Raw genomic sequence first — 21,147 nt, forward strand, 5'->3', positions numbered from 1 at the left:
ATAAATACTATCTCTTTAGCCCACCATCTTGTTACAAAAAGGATACAAGAAATTGAATACAGATGGATTAAAGTCTTGAAAGAAAATAATATGGCCTCCTCTTAGTGAGGTGTCTGGAGGGTCATTGCTTTCAACTGAGGACCTAGGCTTGGTTCCTAGCTTAATTGCCACACACCAGCTGTTATGACCAGAGGCTACTTATTTCTGAGCCTCCACTTCCTCATCTGTGGAGAAAAGGTGGGGAAATACTAGTAGCACCCACTTTAGAGGGGATATTATACAGATTATGTGAGATAAATATCCAGAGAACTCAACATCAGGCATGGAACACATGGTGTGCTCTGTAAGTACTCACGATTATTATTAAGGTTATTTTGAGTCCCAAATAGTAGATGTTCTAAAAGTAATTTTTAAAATATTTAGATAACATTTTTATAACTATGTATTAATATGGCAGGGCTTGCGCTTGTGGGAGTGATGGCATCTCAATCCAGTTTAACAAGTAAGCCATATCAAGGAGTGCCTGTGTAGATTGTTCATAGAGCAAAATGTGACCTTGGACAAGTTCCTGATTAGTTTACACAGAGTCTTGGTTTCTTCACCTGTAAAAATGAGTGAAGTGAAGTTGCTCAGTCGTGTCCGACTCTTTGTGACCCCATGGACTGTAGCCTACCAGGCTCGGTCCATGGGATTTTCCAGGCAAGAGTACTGGAGTGGGTTGCCGTTTCCTTCTTCAGGCGATCTTCCCAACCCAGGGGTCGAACCTGGGTCTCTCACATTCTAGACAGACACTTTACTGTGTGAGCTACCAGGGAAGTAACAATAATATATCCATGTCTGGTATGAGTATAGTATGTGCATGTGTGACTGTGTGTGGTGTGTGTTTGGGATGTGGTGTGTTAGTGGTGTGGGTATGTGGTATGTGTGTCCGAATGTGTGTGGTGGTTGTGGTGATTGTGTGGTATGTGTGGTATTTGTGCAGTATGTGAGTTTCTGTGGTATATGGATGCGGTGTGTGTCTGGTATGTGTATGTGTGGTAGATGTGTGTGATGTGTGTAAATGTGAGGTCATGTGGCATGTGAATGTGATGTGTGCGTTGTATGTGGGTGTGTGTGCATATGTGGTGTGTGTTGGGTGAGATTCCCGTAATCACAACATTTGATGTCCTTGGGTAAAAGCACTTTGGTAAAGGTAAATAGGGATTTGCTATATAGATATTGATATTTGTGCTGGGAGAATCCACTATCAGATCTTAAATTTCTTTTGTAGGAGCTAATATGACATGTGTCCACGAAAGAATTAAGAGAAAACAGCACAAGGCGCTCTGAGACCAATTGCAAGTACCATGGGAGTTCAGAGTGGGGTCATGAGGGCTGAGCCAGCCAGGACTTCCTGGGAGGAGCAGTGCTTGGCCTCTAAAACACTGGTTTTAAAACTTTTTTGCTTGCCTACCCTCTACATGAACTTTGGGGGTGGGGGGTGGAAATCTCTTTTGCCTCACACATTTTAACTTGACATCTGAAATGTTCACCAGAAATTTAAAGAGTTATGAAGGATATCATTTCTGCCATATTGTAAATATTAACCTTGTAGAATAAAATTACTCTACCCTCTTAACTGTATCAAATGCAGACTGAATAACAGCAATTTTTAGCTTGCCTTTTTATTGATGTGTCACTTAAGTATAGTAGAATGCTCAGATCTTAGTGTGCAGCTCAGTTAATTTTTACCAGATGAAGGTATAATGGTCTATCCCCAGTATTCCAGAATGTAACCTTGAACCCTCTCTCAGTCACTACACCCAAAGGTGATCATTTCTCTGAACTCAGTCACCGTAACTTATTTTTTGCATGATCTAATTTTTTTCCTTGCTTCTTGACATCAGCATGGTAGCAGTAGATCATTTTTCCCTTATCATATGGTATTCCATTGAATGAACATCTCACATTTAAAAAACCTTTATCTACTCCTTGCATAAATTCACTTTACTATTAATATTTTACGACTGACAAGTATTTTGAAATAAACTGCCCCTTTGAAAAAAAATCTTATGTACTCTTAATGGACATTTTGGGTTGTTTCTAATATTTAGCTATAAAGCTGTGAGTATTTTCCATATTTTGGGGGTAGACATAAACACTGATTTCTTCTAGATATGATCTATGGGTGGAATTGCATGGTGGTTGGGGGCAGGAGGAGAAGGGGATGACAGAGGATGAGATGGCTGGATGGCATCACCAACTTGATGGACGTGAGTTTGAGTGAACTCCGGGAGTTGGTGATGGACAGGCAGGCGTGGCGTGCTATGATTCATGGGGTCGCAAAGAGTCAGACACGATTGAGCGACTGAACTGAACTGAAGATAAATACCACAAAACATTTGTATCCACCGCCACTCACCAAAAATTACCTGTGCAAGTCAGAAATTGTATTGCTATATTGTTCCTATCTTTACCTTCCTGAACTCATAATTCCCTTCTACTTCCTTCACAGAATTTTACATAGTATGTTTTCATGCTTGAACTTTTTTTTATTGATTTCTCTTTTCTTTTTGTCCAAAATATGTATGTAAATTGAAACGGACATTGAAAAATTTGCTTTGACCATAAACCCTAAGTATCTTTATTTCATATTGATTTATCATTCAGTTCATCAAAATAATATCAGTGTTTTATAATTTGATAAATAATTACTAAAAATAAAAAGTAAGACAGAAGGGGAAGTGCTTCTCAGCACGAGATGGACGGGATGGCTTTAAGGTGCATAAGGACCATCCAGGGATCTCGTTAAAATGCAGATTGTGATTCAGAACGTCTGGGTTGGGGCCTAAGGTTTCTAATAAGTCTATGGGTATTGTTTCTAAGACTAAGACTTCTGTCTGCATCAACAAGGGGAGAATGGGAGTGGGAGGGGAGTTAAAGACAGACTTTCTCCAGGTATAGTCAGGACTGACCAAGGGCTGTGTTTCTAAAAAGGCTATGGAAGATGCTGATGCTGCTGGTCTATGGACCACACTTTTTGTAGCAAGGGTTCATGGTCCCTAGATTAAAGAGGTTTTGCTAGCGCCAACGTTTTTAACTGTTCTCTACCTTGACTCTGAGAAATTGTGCCATAATCAGATTCTGAATAAGGGAGAATATGGTCTTCTGCAAATAGAGAGGATGGTTGTGAAGAGGCAGGTGGGAAAGGAGAGTTGCCGAGGCACATTGTCAGGCAAAGGAAGAGTGGGAATGGAAGTAAGATCTCAAACCCATGCCTTTGTAACAGTGCCTGCTGTGCACCCCCTGGCAAGGCTTCCAGCGCCCCAGAGTAGCGCTGCATGCCCTGAAGACCCCTTTTCCAAAGGATGCTAAGATGGTACTGGCCACCTTTTCAGACAGGAGGCCCGTTTCTACAATAGGATTGGACATCTCAGAGACTGGTTTGAAGGAATAGCGAGCTCACTGTAGGCAGATACAGAGAAGTTTGGAGTCAGATAGTGGGTGGCCTTGAATTCCGTGCCAAGGAGTTGGGCTTAATACTCAGCCAGAGGAGGGCCTTGGGGAGTTTTGAGCAGGGAGCGGGTGTGAGCACAGTGTGGAGAGACTGATCTGCTGGGCAGCCTGTGGGATGGTGGGGAAGAGGCTACTGTGTGGTGATGGCAGCAGTGGCGAAACCACTGGGATCCGGCTGTGATTTTCATCTTGAGCCCCTGCTTGTGAACTTTTGCCCTGGGTGCACAGACCTGGTTTGCTCTGTCAGGATTTCCTGAAGCCTGGACTACATTCTCTGGTGGCACCTGAGATGGTGATGCATGGAATCTCAAGGTGACTGAGAGAGGAAAACACACATGTCCTTAAATAACCCTGAAACCTGAAGGTGAATGGCGTCCCTTCAGCCCTTGCTCAGTCCTGACTACACCTGGAGGAAGTCTGTCTTTAACTCCTCTCACGCTCCCGTTTTCCTCTTGTTGATGGAGACTCAGAAGCTTAGGCTTAGGGCCTTTGGTAAGCAAAAGTCTCTGGAGAGAATTTTAACAAAATTTTTGTTTTTGTTGAATCAAGTTTCTGTGTACCAAGACGGCAAGTGGTTCTAGTTTTACCCTTGCCATAATGACATTAAACTGTATGGTTTAGGTAAGTTGTTTTCAGTAAGAAAAGTGAGTGAAATTACTAGATCATATGGAAGAAATAATAACCCACGTGATGTGTGGGTATCGCAAAAATCGTGGTGGTGACATGCAGTGATTCAGCTTTGGCAAACGTTGGGTTACATTGTGGCAAAACCTGGCGTTTGCTCAATCGTCCTGCCAGTACCTGGAGAGGCTCTGGGTAGTGGGTGGTGGGGAGGGGGCTGCTGGCATCGCAGTGCCTGGGCCACTAGCGGTGGGTGGGCCGGGTTGGTGCCCCTGTTGTCCCCACCACCACCTCACAGCCCACTCCTGCCTCTGCCCACAGAGATCCGCACGCAGCTGGTGGAGCAGTTCAAGTGCTTGGAGCAGCAGTCGGAGTCGAGACTGCAGCTGCTCCAGGATCTCCAGGAGTTTTTCCGCCGGAAAGCTGAGATCGAGCTCGAGTATTCCCGCAGCCTGGAGAAGCTGGCCGAGCGCTTCTCCTCCAAGATCCGCAGCTCCCGGGAGCACCAGTTCAAGTGAGAAGGGGCTCGCGGTCTGGGGCAGTGGGAGGCAATGCTGGGAGGGGAAGCTGCAAGGAAACCAGGACTCCCTGGGGGCAGATGGTGGGCTTTTAAGGCCCAGGGTCTGCAGGTGACTTTCATCTCCAGCCCTCAGTCTTCCTTGGTGTAAAGTGAGGGTAGAAATAGTTGTTACCCATAAAGATGCTGAAAGGAATACACGATGGACCAAGAGAAGCACTTGTCATGGACAGGAAGTCTCAATAAATGGTTCTGTTGTTATTATGCAACCAAGCACCAGGCTCTGCCTCCATCTGGGCCCAGGTGCCAGCCCATCACTTTTCAGGACATCCTGACTATACCCAGTTCTCTTTTATCTGGGGATCAGCCAGCCCATGTCTGCATTCCTTCAGCACAGTGGCCTCAGAATTGTTTCTGTTTGGAATAGATGCTCAAAGTATTCCTCTTCCTTCCTCCCCTGGAGGATGGTGCCAGGCTTAGTTGCTTATTTATATACACACATCCTCCAGGTCCTAATTTCTCACACCCCAAGCTCAGATTTTGAGGAGGAAAGGAGGCTTGATCCTCTTGGGCACATCCCTGGCTGAGTCCTCAAGCTGTAAATGCCCCCTAGCTCAGGACCGTGAGGGGCCAGCGGCCAAGTGCAGATAGAAGCCATGACCTTACCAGGTTGCGCCCCCTGCCTCCATCTGTTTCCCGCTCGGCCATGCTCCCTGGAGGTCCCCAGCCCCTGTGAGTCATCTCTCCAGTGAAGGGCCCTCAACCCCGGGAGACCAGAGACTTGCTCCATCCTGCCTGTTCCGTTCCTTTTTCCTCTGGGTCCAATCTCTTTTTTCCTCTCTACATAGGTTTAGATTGTGGTAAACTACACATAACATAAAGTTTACCACCTTAAATATTTTAAAATGTACAAGTGTGTGGCATCAAGTGCATCCACACTGTTGTGTAATCATCACCCCCATCCTTCGCCAGAGCTCATCTCACTAATGTGAAACTCTGCACGCCGTGAACAATGCCGCATTTCCCCTTCCCACCCCCGTCCTGGAACTCACCCTTCTGCTCTCTGTCTCTATGAATCTGACTGCTCTAGGGACCTCAGGTATGTGAAGCATACAGTGTTGGTCCTTTTGTGACTGTGGCTTATTCCGCTTTGCATAATATCCTCAAGGCTCACCCGTGTTGTGACATGTGTCAGAAGGGCCTCCTTTTAAGAGTGAACGAGACTCTGTTGTGTGTAGACTACCCTTTGTTCAGTTGTGTCCCCCCTTCTCTCTCTGTGTTTTGCCTTCTACCCTGGCCAGGGAGCGCTCTTCCTTCAAGCTCCCCTCAACATCTCCTTACCTGGGCGCCTCAGCACTGTGAGCTCTCAACTTCTGTGCCTTCTTCCCTTGACCTTTGGGGAGAAGAAATGCCTTATTAAAGGGCAACAATTTATTACATGTTTGCAAATGCCATGCTCGTTTTCCCACCCAATCACATCTGTTCAAACTTTCATTGCAGGAGGATACTTCTGTTAATAACTTCCTCCCAGGCACTGTCTGGGCCCTTTCATACACAATCTCATTTTTCTGATGTTTTGGAAGAAGCATGTACTTTTTTAAAAGATAAAAGTAAAACACTTTTTGTTACAAATGCAGAAAAGTAAAAGAAAAAAATCACTCACCTGCCATTCAGAAGCTCATGCTTTGGTTCCTTTTTGTGACTGTCTTTTAGTAACAACAACAGTAATGATTTATTGAGCACATTGACTGAGCATTTGCTTTGAGTCAGATCAGTATCCCATCTTAGAGATGACAGAAAGGCTTGTACAAACATGTCTGTGGGCCAGTTATTGGGAAGTGACGAATTTGAACCTTCACTCTCATTCTGCCTCCTTGGCCTGAGATGAGAAAGGCCTGGGTGTGGTCTGAGAGCAGCCATGGGCTCTGAACACTCGGCTGAAACCACAGACTCAGACACACGTACAGAAACCCACATCTCTGGCTGGGCTGTTATGGAGCCATTCAGGCTGCGTGGTTGGGCTGGAGCTCAGCTTCCGCCCCTCTCCTTCCTCTTGATTTGGATTCAGCTCCCTCTTCCTGTTCTCAGTGTGGACACGGGGGAGGGAGGCACTGGGGGAGCATGTGCAGGGGTACCCTGTTCCTTCGCATTGCCTGTAATGAGCTCAGTCAGCCCCTCATGGCTTCATTAACTGAGGCCGCTAGACAGAATGGGAGCCCCAGCTGGCAGTCGGGCCCAGCAGGCTGCTGGACACACCATGAAAGTCTAATTAGGGTGTGGCCAGGCCAGTGCAGCTGCTGTGGGCCATGGGCACCAGGCCGATGTGTCCGCAGAGTCCCCCCATTCCTTTTGGAAGCACGAGTCTCCAGGGGATGCCTGGATTTGCGCTCTGACCCCAGGGCCAAACAGCCTGACCTCTGAGGTCTGGACTGTGCTCTGGGTCCTTCATCCTGGCTGTCCAGAGAAGCCTTGTCCTGCCATCTTGTAGGCCCTTCATTAAGAAGGTCCACCTATCTGCCAGGTAGCCTCTCAGGGTGAGGGGGGCGGTGCCCAGGCCCAGGTCTGGTCATGTTATTCCCACTGCACAGTCCATCTGGGCTCCTATAACAAAATATTCTGGACTGGGTGGCTTGTAAACAGCAATGGTTTTCTCACAGTTTTGGAGGCCGGAAGCTGGAGATCAGGGTGCCGGTGGCGGCATGGCGAGGTTCTGGTGAGCTCCCTCCTGTGACTTGTAGACGCTGATCTTCCTTGTGTCCTCATGTAGTGGAGGACAGAGAGAGGAAGCAAGCTCTAGAGAGTCTTTCGAGGGCGCTGATCCAATCACGAGGGCTCCCTTCTTCCCCCATGACCTAATTTAATCCTTCTTATCTGCTAAAGGCCCTACCTCCTAACACCATCACATTGAGAGTAGAGTTCAACATTTGGCTTCTGGGGGAATACAGACACTCAGTCCTCAACAGAAACTCACGTCTCTTGCGCCAAGTCTAATGCTCCTACTTTGCTCTATGGGTTCTGTCTTTCTAAGGCCCCAGCTGCTTCGTCTCCACCTGGGCGGTTGAAAAATTTCCAGCTCCCCAGAGAATGCCCAAGAGGAGTCTGGGCTAGACTCACCCAGGCTGAGTTCCATGTGGCAACCCCGTTCAAGAAAAAGCTCAGCCTATGGCCCTGAGGGTTCAGCTGCGGCAGGCTGAACTTTCAGAAAACAATACCATCACGTGTGTCTTCTTCCACCATCACATATTTCTGTTCTAACACACCTTTTTCAAAGCACTCTGACTTCTTTCTCTCTTATAATCCTCATGATAACCCAGGGATGTAGTGAGGGAGTCATTGGCTTTATCTCAAACCATCTGATCACCAGGCAAGCTAAGTGGGATGTTACCAAAGGATACACCATGAGCTTCTGAGTGAGAAAACCCAGGGCTCCTGACTTTCAGCTCAGACTTCTCTCCCCAAGAAGTCACATGGGTGTATATCAAGCATCTCTTGTTTTCCTAGACCGTGCTTCTTGCTGAAGACACATGCATGAACGAGCCACAGTCCCTCCTCTTTCTCTCTTATGAGTACACAGCTTGGGCACTGTCCATAGGTGATGTGGTTGGGGCAGACTCCTAGTCCCTATGGCCCTGCTCTTTGAACCCTGCCATCTGCTTGCTCCTCAGGCCTAGCATTTAGGTGTCACTTCCTCTGCAAAGCTTCCATGAGTCTAACCTGGTGCCCTCCTGTGTGTGTCCACGATATTCTGCACTTGTTGATTTCCTTATTCAGCCAGTATTTACTGAGTACCCACCAATGCCCGGTGCTGGCTTACAATGGCAAATGAGACAGACTTGGTTCCTGCCTTGGTGGGATTTACCATCTCGTGGAGGAGTGAGATGTGGCATCAAACATATGCAAATAAATGAAAGACAGCCTGCCATCAAAAGATTGGTAGGATGGAATGATTGCTAGAGTCCAGGCTGGAAGGTCTAAGACGGCTTCCCCCACCTTTCCTGGCACTTTGGTGAAGACAGCTATACGCTGAGCTCAGCTGGGCTGCTACCCTCTCCACATGGGGTCAGAGTCTCACTTCAGCCATGGGAACTCAGGGTCCCGAGGTGGCAGTGGGGGAGCTGCAGTCTCTTTGAATACCCACCTCCATCCCCTGCCCAGATTCTGTTGATCAAAGTGGTTTGAGCTCCAGCTCAGCTTCAGGAGGAGGGAAAACAAAGTCTTGCTTTCACTGGAGGACCCTCAGAGGATTTGCGGCCCCTTGAATCCTCCACACTGAGCTAGAATGGCAGTCAGGGAAGGCTGCTGGAGGAAGTGGCATTTAAGCAAAAACATGAGCTGAGGGTTGAGAAGAAGCAGCGGGGGACAGTGTGAAGGGAAGAGAGGCCAGTGGTTCTGGAACTGTGATGAGGGAAGCCATAGCCGCTGAGGCATCCTCAGTAGGGAGTAGCATGATCTAATTTCCATTTTTAAAAGGTCACCCTGACTTGGAGGGGGCAAGAGGGACGCTGAGGAGACCAGTAGGCTGATAAGGAGTATAGCTCTCCGGGCAGGCATGATGGTGGCCTGGGTGACAGCAGAGCAGAAAGAAAGTGGACAGGTGCTGGGAACTCTCTCAGAGGTAGAACTGAGAGGAATCCATATCTGACCTGAGATGAAGGGACTTCAGGAGGAGATGTGGCAGAAGATGACACCCTGTGTTGTAATTATCTATTTTCCTTGTCTGCCCCTCTTTTGACAATTGGGCCACCAGCTCCAAGATGGCAGAAGGGGTGGCTGTTGACTTGGGGTCTCTAGCACCTGGCATCAGCCCTCACTGATGTTTATTGAATGAATGAAGGTCAGATGGTAATTAGAGTGGCTCTGGGCTAGGGGTGGTGGGAGTCAAGGAAGGGGACATTTGTCTTCTGGCTGCATTAGGACCTTGGGGAGGCTATCTGGGTGAAGGGCCACACACTCTGGTAGCTGGCACAGGTACAGAGTTGCTGAGAGGACAGCGTGGATTTTACAGTGGTCTCTCTGACTAAGGAATCAGGGCCTGCACTCTAGTTTACCAAGTGTGGTCCTGACCAGCAGCTTTAGCATCCCCGTCCTCTGGGGACTTGTCAGAAATGTGAAGCCCTTAGCTTCCCCTCAAACGTGCTGAATGAGAAACTCTGGGGGTGGGGCCTAGCAGCCTGTATTTTAACAAGTCCTTCAGGGGATTCCAATGGCCATTCACGTTGAAGAGTTGCCCAAGATGATGACTTTCTAGATGATAAACTGTTTACAATTCACTGTCAACGTATGCCAGCCTTCCACATCCCTCAGCTCCCCCAGGGTAAAATCCATAATCCAGTGCCCTTTTGCAGCCAGGCCTGACCTAAACTGGCCTTGTCCATTTTGAGGCCTGGAGCTGGGAGCCCTTCATGAGCAGCAGCATGGCAAGTGGCACACGGGGGCTTAAATCCTTCCTCTGAAGATATGTGGGTATCCTCCAAACAATCCAGGTAGTTCTAGGAAACTAGGGGTTTCTTGGAACTAGGACTTCTTTCTGCAGAGAAGTGTTTTCTGAAACACCAACACTTTGAGATGTCTGGTCAGAGGGAGGGGAGGTGAGGAAAGAAAAAATGAGTAGAGGTGAAAGACTGCCTGCTCCTTACCTCCCCTCACAGATTCCTGATGGGCCTTAGGACATGGGAGACTCTGAGAGATTCTATAGTAAATAAGCCTGTTGACTTCTTTCTGAAGCTATTAGACCACAGAATTCTCCCTCCCCAGTGTGTGCATGTGTGGACAGTCACTCAGTCGTGTCTGACTCTTTGTGACCCCATGGACTATAGCTCAGCAGGCTCCTCTGTCCATGGAATTTTCTAGGCAAGAATACTGGAATTGGGTGCTGTTTCCTACTCCAGGGCATCTTCCCAACCCAGAGATCCAACGTGTGTCTCTTTGTGTTTCCTGCGTTGGCTGGCAGATTCTTTACCACTATGCCACATTTTTTTTAAACCAAACTAGCACTCTCTGGGACCCAGTTTGAAAAGCTCCATTGAGACATACTCTGGATTCCCCTTTGGAATGTTAGAGCTCCATGCAAACCGTGTGGGAGGTGAGAGAGTCCCCTTCTATTTATGACTCACTCAGTTTTTGAAACCCCTGACCTTCTGGGGAAATACCTGATAAAAATGCTCTCTTCGGAAGTTAAGTGTTGGTTGCTAGTATTTGGACAGCTGTGATAAAAGGAACAGGGACTTCTATTCAAATATGTTTAAGATGGGGAAATTCAGAGTGTGGAAAAAGCTGGAAGGTGGTTGGCCAGTCAATGAATGATGTTTAATATTCTCTGTGAAGTAGGTTTGGAGCATCTCAGCTTCACAGGGGAGTTGAGAAGGAGGATTCAGTGAGTAACCAACTCGATTGCCAAGAAAACGCTTCTTTGGGGGGATGTTTTGTTTCCACAGATGTAGCATTTCCCTAAAAAGATGCTACAATTTAGACTTAACCTTCCAGGTGAGTCCTGGGGACAGAAGGACTTCTGTAGTGAGTAAATTGAGCCTATCGATGTGCAAAGGGTTCAGAATGGAAAGGTTTGCTGAGACTGAGGTGGGGACGATGGGCGAGGTCCTCCACGTGGGACCCGCGTCTCATAGCTGCTGCTGTGTCTGTGGTTCCTGTCGCACCAGTGAGGGCTTTCCAGCAATGCTCTCCAGAGCTGGTGTTCTCCTGGGCCGGGTTGCCAGGTGAGTCCTTCCCGAGGGCTCTGTGTCTGTGCTGTGCAGGTTGTTTAATCTTTCAGATACCTCCCCGCCGCCCCAACATCCGCATCACCGAATGTGAGGTCTCTACCGGATGTTCTACGTGCATTATCTCATTTAACCTTCATGGTAGACATTGTGACCTTTGAGGTAGGTACTGTCTCTGTCTTTCTAGTTGGAAATATTGAGATTTAAAGAAATTAGTAATTTGTCCAGAAGGACACAGCCAGAGCAGGTAAGTGGCAGAGCTAAGGCTCTAATCTTGGTGTAACTAGCTCCATAATGCAAAACTGCTTCTGGCTGCATGACCCTGGGTGTGCCCCTCTCCGCTCCGGTTTGGGTTCATGTTTCCTGAGAGTCACCTATCAGCCCAGACCACATCCTCCTTGTTTGGGTATCATAGGGCCTCTTCTTCTCCTGCTGGTCAGCTCATGCTTGTCACCCCTGGGCCAGCTCAGGGCTCACCTCCTCTGCACAGCCCCATAGTCAGCAGCTCCTCCCCTGGCCTGCCACAGGAGGCTGTCCTGGGGCTCGGGTCAGATTATCAAGGAATGATCCAGTTCGTGTGTCTGGTTCTCCCACTTGAAACTGCCAGCTGCTTGAAGGCAAGGGACCATTTCTAGGCAGTCTCCCCCTCTCTCTCTGACATACAGATAGAAGCTCTATCAAAGGATTCTGAATGAATAACTGAAAAGACCAAGATACTACCGAAAACTTCCTTCAGAAATGGAAGGAAATAGACTTACCTTGTGCGGCTGCACAGGAGACACGTGAGGTCCAAGGATAACATTTTCAGAAAAGCAGATTTTCACTCAACCTTGAGAATGTTCCTGTAGCCAGAACTGTCCAGCATTAAAGGGGCTGCCTTGGGAGGTGTGTGCACAAAGGCCAGGTGTTTTAGAAACACATGTCTGTAACATGAAGGCTAGTTAGATGGATTGGTGTTTCTCAAAATGAGGCAGGCATCGTCCATAGCCCATGAGCCATAAATACTGACTGGTTAGTCAATCCTCTTCTACTCTTTGTGGTTACAGTTTGTTTCCAGTGTGTTGCTAACGCCTCTCTAACCCCACTTTTAACTAACAGATGGCAAACCCAGGGCATCAGCATCTGCCCAGGATTGAATGATACTGTTTTGAACTTACTTTTTCAGTTACCTTCTATTTAGGGCAAGTGATGCTGTTTTTAAAAACGTCTTATTTTAACCAAGACTGGGGAAAGCCCTTTGTAAATAAACCCATTTAAGTAAAAAGAAGCAATGAGCAGGGAGGTGTGTTGTGCAGGGTGGCAGGAATCCAGAAGCAAGCATAAGACACCCTGAGGGCCCCTGGCTCTTGGGAAGTGAACATCGTTCATCTCTGCTCTCTCCATCCTCCACCTTTGTCTCTGTTGCTGGGGGGGATTTTAAGGCAGGAGGGTCAGCCTCTTGAGTAGTCCTTGCAGTGGTTATATCCCCTTTTCCTCCTTCTAGTTTTTCCTTCTGGGCCCTCCCCAGATCCTACACCCAGTGTCCTGGAATCTTCAGAGACTCATCAGCAACTTCCAAAGTATTAACCAGGACAGGATTTACTTATATTTGGATACCTGGGGGAGGGCATGGCAACCCACTCCAGTATTCTTGCCTGGACAATCCCATAGACAGAGGAGCCTGGAGGGCTACAGTCCAAGGGGTCACAAAGAGTCAGACATGACTGAAGTGACTTAGTACACGTGCATGAATGCTTAATATACGTAGATACATGCCTATGATTTCAATTTTATTTTAAAAATGAACAATAGATATTGTAATAAAGGTAAAATGGATATTGTGGTAATTAAGTGGTATCCAGTAACTATTGTTACTAATAATTAACAAGCAGTAGTATGCAGGGGTTTAGTTTTGACTCCATTCCATTAAGCAAAGTGGATAATAATGACCTTCCAAGATTATATAGCTCCTTACACTTTGCAAAGGACTTCCCCAGCCTTTGGCTGCTTAAATACTCCCAGAATCCTGGTGGGGCTTGGGGAGTCAGGGACGGTGTTGTCATCCCCATCTAACAGGCAAGGGACCCAAAGGCTAGCCGGGGTGGGTCCCGCTTAAGATCCCACACTGATTGGTGAAAGAGCTGACCAGAGGAGCTGTGGGTCAGCACCCTTTGTCTGCAGAGTGCTGCACACACTACGGGATGCACCCATTTGGCAGGTGGATAAACCAAAGTGAAAGGAGAAGATGAGGTTGCCCGGACATTGCCTAATGAGGCAGGGCCTTTGTCCTGGTACTCAGAATCCGTTCAGCAAGTCAAAAGGCAGCTCAGCAGTGCTGCCAGGCACTGGTTCAGTGTGCCTGCACTCTGAGGTGTGAGGACTGAGCCAGCGAGCAGGTGACTAATTCTACGTTAGGGTGGAGGAAGCAGGTGGGGCATCTCTAGGCCACTGGCCCCAGGCCTTGAAATACTCGTGAGGGTTTCCTAGGGGAGAAGGTGGTAATGGGAGGAGGAAAATCAATATTTATAGCAAACCTACTGTGGGCCCTACATCCACATACATCAGTTAGTGAATTTCCCCAGTGACCTGGTGACTTGCTGGTTGTAATAACAGTGATGCCAATAATAATTATCATTAGTATCAGATGTTGGGTTTGATGCTGAGAGTGTCTCATGAATTTCCTCATTTAATCCTTAAAGCACCTAAATTTAGTTAGCTGTTACACACCCTGCTTTACAGATAAGGAAAATAAAAGGTTTAGCTAGCTTCCCAAGTCCACCCAGATGGTGAGGGGCAGAACTGGGTATTTGGAGCCCAGCCTTTGATGCCATAGCACCCAGCATGGGTAAGCAGAACCTGCTTCAGCCAGGTGACTCAGTTAATACAGTTTTTCCCTTTTGGATTGACTGTCTCAGGGCTGGCGTCAGCTGAAGGCAGCTTCTAAGTCAGCAGACTGCAGCTGAGTGAAGGGGTTGCCCTAGCCCCAAAGCCTCACACCGGTTGTCTGCCACCAAGCGACTCTCAGGCAAAGCCCCAAGCACACTCTGCCCCTTCACCTGGGCAGCTGCTCTGCCTCCCACCTGGCCTTCCCGCCCAGTGACCATATCACTGGTCCATTCAGAACCTTCATTTGACCTTGACTTTCAAAGCCCTTCATGGTCTGGCTCCTCCCTTCCTGCCACAGCTGCCTCCTCTTCACTACATCCTGCATCACCCCTGCCCAAGCCCAACAGAACTTCTTCGGCCCCGGAACATCTATGTCCTGTCTGATCTCACAGCTTCACACTCAGCCTTCTCTCTGCCTGCAGAATGTGCACTTCTTTGCATGTCCCTCCCAGCAAACTCTCACATGTACTTCAAGCCCACTGCATATGTTTCCATGATTCCCCATCCACCCTGAGGCAGAATAAGCCTCTCCCTCCCCACCTCCTCTGAGGTCCCCTTTCTTAACAGCATAACAAAGGAGGCGTCTGGTACTATCCCCTGATCAGCATCCCTCCCTTCTTCTCCTGATAACAAGACCTTGATTTTCCTCTGGGGAATCATCCCTCAACAGTGGTGAGTCTGTGACCAGCACTGCATCCTCTTGGTCACGGCACTTTAATCTAGCAACATGCAATTCCAGGACTTTTGGTGAAACGACTGAGGTGTGAGGTGTGAGGTGTGAGGGGTCAGAGTACTTGCCCTTTGGAGAGGGTCTGCCTGAGAGCGAAGCCAGCGCAGAGAGACAAAGGCAGAGCCCAGAGACAGAGCAGTCTTGCTGACCTTCTTCCAGCCTCTGGATGTAGCTATGCCTCTTTACAATTTTTTATGACAATTTTTGATCCTTAAAATTTTTCTTCCTCCCATTACTGCCGTTTTTGTTTAAGGCAGCCTGAAGTAAGTTTTCCTGTCACTTCAACTAAAGGAGTTCTGACAGTGGCCACAAGAGTTCTTGGTTTGGCTTAAGTTTGGCTGCTAGATTGTGAGCCTTCTCAAGGCTCATCCAGTCATCTTTTTAATTCCCTGGGATTGGACAGTTCCCGGCATGTGGCAGATACTCAAAGGATATTAGAAGAGTGAGTGAATGAGTGAATGGCTCTAGAGGGATACAGGGAGATATGAGAGATGGTTCCTGCCCTCACAGGGGCTAAGTGATGACACAAGCCCACACGCGTGAAGGACGACTGACGAGTGAATTAAGCAAGAAGATAAAATGTCATCCGGAAGTAACTATGTAAGAAGATTGACGTGAGCGGTTCAGATGGAGCATTGAGTGGCTCTCAGATGACCCCTGGAGGAAAGGCCTTTGAAGTAGATTTTGCTGCGTGGAGTAAGGAGGGGAGGGCATTCCAAGTGAGTGAAAGCAAAGAAGCGAGGCAGGAATGCCCATGACACCGGAAGAGCTACCCCTCTTCCCAGGCTTCAGCAGCCTCCCTTCCCTGTCTTAGAGGCTAGATACATAAATAGGGAGGTAATAGCCATTCACCATTTTCATTTTTGTGCTTCTTGTTATCAAATAAGTTGTGGGATTAGAGAAAAAAAAAATCCTTTGTGAGATCACATGTGTACATTTGGTTTTGAAACATACACTGGCTGTTGTCATAGAGGTCTGAAAGGCCCTCACTGGCCACTCCATCACTCACCCACCCATTTCGATAGGTGAGGCAGGAAAGCCTCAGAGGGTTTGAGGTGCAAGCCCAAGAACACAGAGCCAGTTAGCAAAGTAGGCCCACAAGCTGAAGCATGCTCCTCAACTCCCAGTAAAATGGCCTCAGATTCCTTAAGGGCGAAAAATAAATAAGCCAAGAAACCCATTCCTGGCTCAGAGCTTCCCCTACTTACTGCCTGGAGCAGAGAGGGGGTTAAGGGGAAGAGCTGGACTGGCGGCAGATTGGCTGGGCCTCAAATGCCAGCAGAGGAGGTCAGACTTTATCCTCCATGTCAAGGTCCATTTGCTTCCCTCATGAACCCCAGGGAAGATGCCTAAGTTACCACTCAAACTCTGCTCAGACTCTTAATCCACCTGGGGTAGCAGCCTATGATGGGTTGAATTAAGTCCTCCCAAAATCTACAGTTGCAGTCCTAAACCCTCCAGTACCTGAGCGTGACCTTGTTTGGAGATAGGGTCTTTCTATCAGAGGTAATCAAGTAAAGATGAGGGCATTAGAGTGGGGCCTAATCCAACATGACTGGTGTCCCTATAACATAAAGAGAGGGGATTTTGGACATAGACACACATCCAGGGAAAACATCATGTGAACATGAAGGTGAAGGCCAAATGCCAAGGGACACCAAGGATGGCCAGCCCAGCCCCAGAAGCTGTGGGAAGAACACAGAACAGGGAGGCTCCCCCACAGCCTTCAGAAGGAACCACCCTTGCCAATGTTTCGATCCCAGACTTCTAGCCTCCAGAGCTGGGAGACTGTACACTTCTGCTGTTGAAGTGAGTCATTTGTGGTGCTGTCTGGACACACAGCAGCCTGGTGTCCAGCAATATACCACCCAGACGCTCATCCTGCCCTTCCAGCCCTGGCCCACTCTGCCCCCCTGGCCAGGCCTCTGCCCCTCGTCCACCTGCTCTGCCCTCGGGGACTTCTGGGGATTCTCCCCTTGATCCCTCAGCCACCACCGTACACCCTCCCCGTTTTTCTGGTCCCAGCTCATCCTTCTTGGCACTTTTCTCCTACCTGCCAATTGTGTGCCCAGACCTTCCTGGCACCAGAGAAACAGTGAACAAGATAGACCTAAACTTTGTTTGCCTGTATCAGTCTTATCTGAGGAAGGGCAGGAGACAGCAAGGATATTGCTGTAAAAAAAAAAAAGAAAGAAAAAGACAGACATAAGCTATAAAGGAGTCAAAGACAGAAACAAAAAATAAATGAAGTGGGCGGATGCCAGGAATGGTAGTGGTTTAATAACAATAAAAATAGGGTGGTGTGCTAGAGACCAGGGAGCCGCTGGGGGGCAGAGAAGGGCTCAATGAGGAGAAACTTCTCAGCTAAGTTCTCAGGGACAAGAGGGACCAGGTCTCAGGGACAGGAGGAACCGCCACCTTCCCTGGGTGAGGTGCACACCCCCACCTCTGCCATTATAGACTGGGGACACACCATGCATTTCTCCTTCGTAGCTCTTATCACTGACGCCATTTCCTGTCTAGTTATGGGCTTATTTGGTTGTCTTCTGAGGCCCCTACTGGACTGTAAGCTCCATCAGTCAGGGAGCATGACTCATTTTACTTCCCACTGTCTGGCACAAAAGATGGCACCCAGTTGATATTTGCATAATTAATCACTCATGCTCTGAGCAAGGACAAGGAATACCAAATCCTCCTTGGGGCAACTTAGGTAGCAAGAGGTTAAGCATACTTCTTGGGCCCCAGAACTGATTGAGAGAGTGCTTTCCTGAGCTCTGCTGGCAGCCACCCAAGCAAGCCCGGTGCAAGACCCGGGAATGTCTTGGAAGGGAGCAGGAAGCCAGAGGCAGGGACTTGGCATCTTGGGGATGGGATGAGCTTCAGGGGCTCCCCTCCCTCCTAGAGGGTCCACTATCCCAAGGCAGTGGATTTGGATTCATCTGCAAAGCGGGGCTCAGCAGGCCTGAAAGTGGGTTCTGTTTGCTAAGCAGAATTTTTCGGACCCCAGCCGGGAAGTGGGAGAAGCTGGCTCACTGCTGATTTCATTTTCCCAGCTCGCCAGCTTGGCAAGGCCTAGCTCCTCTAGCTGCAGTCACTTGGAGCCTCATACCTAGTTCTCTTAGCCAAGGAAAGAAAGTTGTGACTCACCAGAAATTGTCATTGCTATTTTCTGGCTGTAAAAAGGAAAACACACACGTATATGTGAAAGTTCTCGATTTTACCTCAGCTCAGCAGCTTCCACGTGCTGCGTAGACACAGAGATGCAGGACTGGGAAAGCAGAAAAGCCCTCAGGATGTACCATAGAAGACAGAGCGCCTGCCCACATTAATTTTGGCATCTTCCCGAAGTGTGGCTGCAGCAGGCGAAATGGCTGGAAATGTGGAGAGCTGGGTCTCTGGTCAAAGGGGTCCTGTTTCCAAAAGGGACAAGGAAAGAGAAAAGAGAAAGTCAGTGTCCCCTGAAAAGAGAAAGTCAGTATCCAGCTCTGCCACCCGTGGCCTGCATGCTTCTTCCTGCGGTCCAGGTACACTGCAGGTGGCCAGTGGGATGGTAGCCATTGCGCTGGCCAGAACTCTTGGGACCCTGCTCCTGCCCCTGCCTCTGCCTTGCTTCCTGGGCTCCAGCCACACTGGCCTTTACTCAGTTCCTTAAATGCCCCCAAGCTCCCTGTCCCCCAGTGAGCCGTTGCCTGTCATGTTTCCTCTGCCTGGAACCCTCTCCCCCGAGCCCACCTTCATCTGGCTCCCCCATCTCTTCCTTTAGGGCCCAGCTGAAACGTCCTCTCCCTTAGGGACACTTCAGTGACCCCCGAAATCAGGCTAGGTCCCCTTGTTGTGGGCCCTTTTGCACCACACTCTCTTCTCTAACACTTTGTGCAATTGTGACTTCATCTGCACGTATTGAACGCTCTGGGGGTTACCTGTCTCCCTGCTGGACTGTGAGCACCGTGGAAGTGGGAACTGTGTCTCTTATCCTTCGTGTTATGTCCCTGGAGACTGGTCCATGTGAAATATTCGATCAGAGTGTATCAAGTGGGTGAACTGCTGAGTGACTGTGAGTGAATGATGGTGGAGGCGTTTTCTGGTGTTTAACACCAGGTTGACAGTATGGTCTGAGTAGCCAGGCCATAGAGGTCAAGGGACCTACATATAGTCACACAGGCAGTATGGACGCAGGGGAAGACCCACACCCCAGCCAGGTCCAGGCGTGCTTCTGTTTTACTGTGTCTCTCTGTCTCGCTGACCAGGCCCCAGTCTTTGGCCCTTCCCTCTTCCTCCTGATGTGGTGAGAACCAGGTGCCACTGTGGCAGGATCACGGATGGCAGCTCTCCACAGAGTGGTCAACTATTCCCTGACCCTGGCTGTGGACAGCCCTGTTCACTCCAGTCTCTTAGTCTTACAGGTGAGCTGCCCCATAGGAGGGGAGCCAGGGCTGGGAGAAGGCAGGATGAGCCAGAGCAGCCTCCTGTGTGCGGTGGACCCAGAGGATGGGCCTGCTGCTTGGAAGGCAGGCCTGGAACAGCATCTCTGCAGGGGATGGGCTGGCCCCTCATCCGCATCCTGCGCTTCTTCCAGGTCACCAGGGCAGGAGGAGGCCAGCCCTGCCCCACCCCCCAGCCATAGCCTCCTGAGGATTGGCCTCTTCTGCCATGTGGCCATGTGCATTTGTAGAGTTCCAGGTCACCCCATGGTTTCCAATATCATCCAAGGGCTTGTTGCCAGCGTCCACATTTGTCTCTCTGGGCCAGATACCATCCTCTGGGTGTTCCATGCGCCCTTTAGAAGGAGCCCTTCACCTTCCCTTCCTGCTCTGCTTCTATAAGTGCCCTCATCACAGTAAATGCCAACCCGGCTCTCAGCAGCCCAACCTGGGAGACTTGGAGTCATTCTGAGCATCTTCTTCTCTCTTCCAACCAGTCAGTCTCAGGGTGCAGCCAGTTTACCACCTAAATGTTTCTTGAATCTGTTAACTTCCCTTGCGGCCCCCTCGAGTTCATCCTCACACAGTAGCCAGAGTGAGAGTTTGAAAGTGAAATTTTACTCTTTCACTCCCTTGCTCTAAACCCCTCAATGGAGTCATGGCCAACATCAGGATGAAGATCAAACTCTCTACTGTGACTTAAAGGCCTGTGTGGCCTTTGCCTAATTCTCCAGCCTCGTTTTTCATTCCCCCCATCTCTCTAGGACACCATGCTCGAACCCCCTTAACTGTAGTTTGACTCACTGATCTGCTCTGTCTAGGCCTTTGTTCATTATATTTCTCCACCTAGAAACTCTGCCTGTCAAACTCCATTCCAGCCTTGAGTTTTCAGTCTAGCAAGTGCTTCCCTAAGGATCCACCCATGCTCACCCTTCCGCCAGATCTGGGTGAGGGGGCCTTCTCTGCCCCCATAATCTCCTTCCTGTCACTACGTTTATGAGGCTGCATCGTCGCCTTCTTTTTCCTTACCTGAGTGGGAGGCTTGTACACTTGCTGTGGTCACTGGTGCATGCCTAGCCCCTTGCCTGCCTGTCTGGTACGTCCACACAGAGACCGACAATGAACGAGTGAAAGCCTGAAGGAACCAAGGCCTTCATCTTCCCAGCAGCCTCTTACCTTAGCTTGACAAGTCCTTGGTTGCTTCCGGGTAATTCTCTCCTTGCCTCCGCTCCTTCTGCCACCCCTGCAATCCTGTGTGAGGCTGTGTTGCCTCCTGTCCACAGCCGAGGAAAGCAGCTCCTTTCTGCTCTCTTATCCAGCCTCCCTGGCCAGGTGACCTAATTAACGGTCCCCAAGCTGTCCCAGCACTTCTGCGCCCTTTCAAGATCTTCTTCCTTCCCCCTGAAACTCACCTTCTGGTGTGACTTCCATAAATTCTGCACTTTTCTTTCCCTGATACTGTTCAATTCTTGAATCCCCAGGCTGAGTTCAGCCCCTGAAGTAATTTAGGTAACAACTCGGTTATCTCATCGCACCTTTAATCTTTCCATTCCCATCACCACCTAGGAAGCAGTGGAAATAGGATGTAAACTATTTCCTTCCCAAATCCACGTCTCCCCTTGAGGTTCTTATCTTGGTTCATGTCATCAGCATCCACCCTGTCACCTGAGATCCAGATCTCAGAATCACCGTTCACATCCCGCTTCCTGGTGGTGGTTGCTAAGTCATGTCCAACTCTTGCAACTCCATGGGCTGTAGCCTCCCAGGCTCCTCTGTCCATGG

The 21,147-nt window shown here is 48.9% G+C and overlaps 1 protein-coding gene across 1 annotated transcript in view; it reads left to right on the forward strand.

Moving 5' to 3' along the window:
- Nucleotides 1-3,863: 3,863 nt before the first annotated feature.
- Nucleotides 3,864-21,147, forward strand: part of SRGAP3 (SLIT-ROBO Rho GTPase activating protein 3) — a 122,082-nt gene continuing 104,798 nt past the window's right edge. Inside the window, exons 1-2 of the mRNA XM_068983109.1 lie at nucleotides 3,864-3,987; nucleotides 4,438-4,630. Coding sequence (XP_068839210.1) covers nucleotides 3,864-3,987; nucleotides 4,438-4,630 — 317 coding nt within the window. The remainder of the gene's footprint in view (nucleotides 3,988-4,437; nucleotides 4,631-21,147) is intronic.

Source organism: Capricornis sumatraensis, chromosome 10 (assembly GCF_032405125.1).
Source record: "Capricornis sumatraensis isolate serow.1 chromosome 10, serow.2, whole genome shotgun sequence".
Lineage (NCBI taxonomy): Eukaryota > Metazoa > Chordata > Mammalia > Artiodactyla > Bovidae > Capricornis > Capricornis sumatraensis.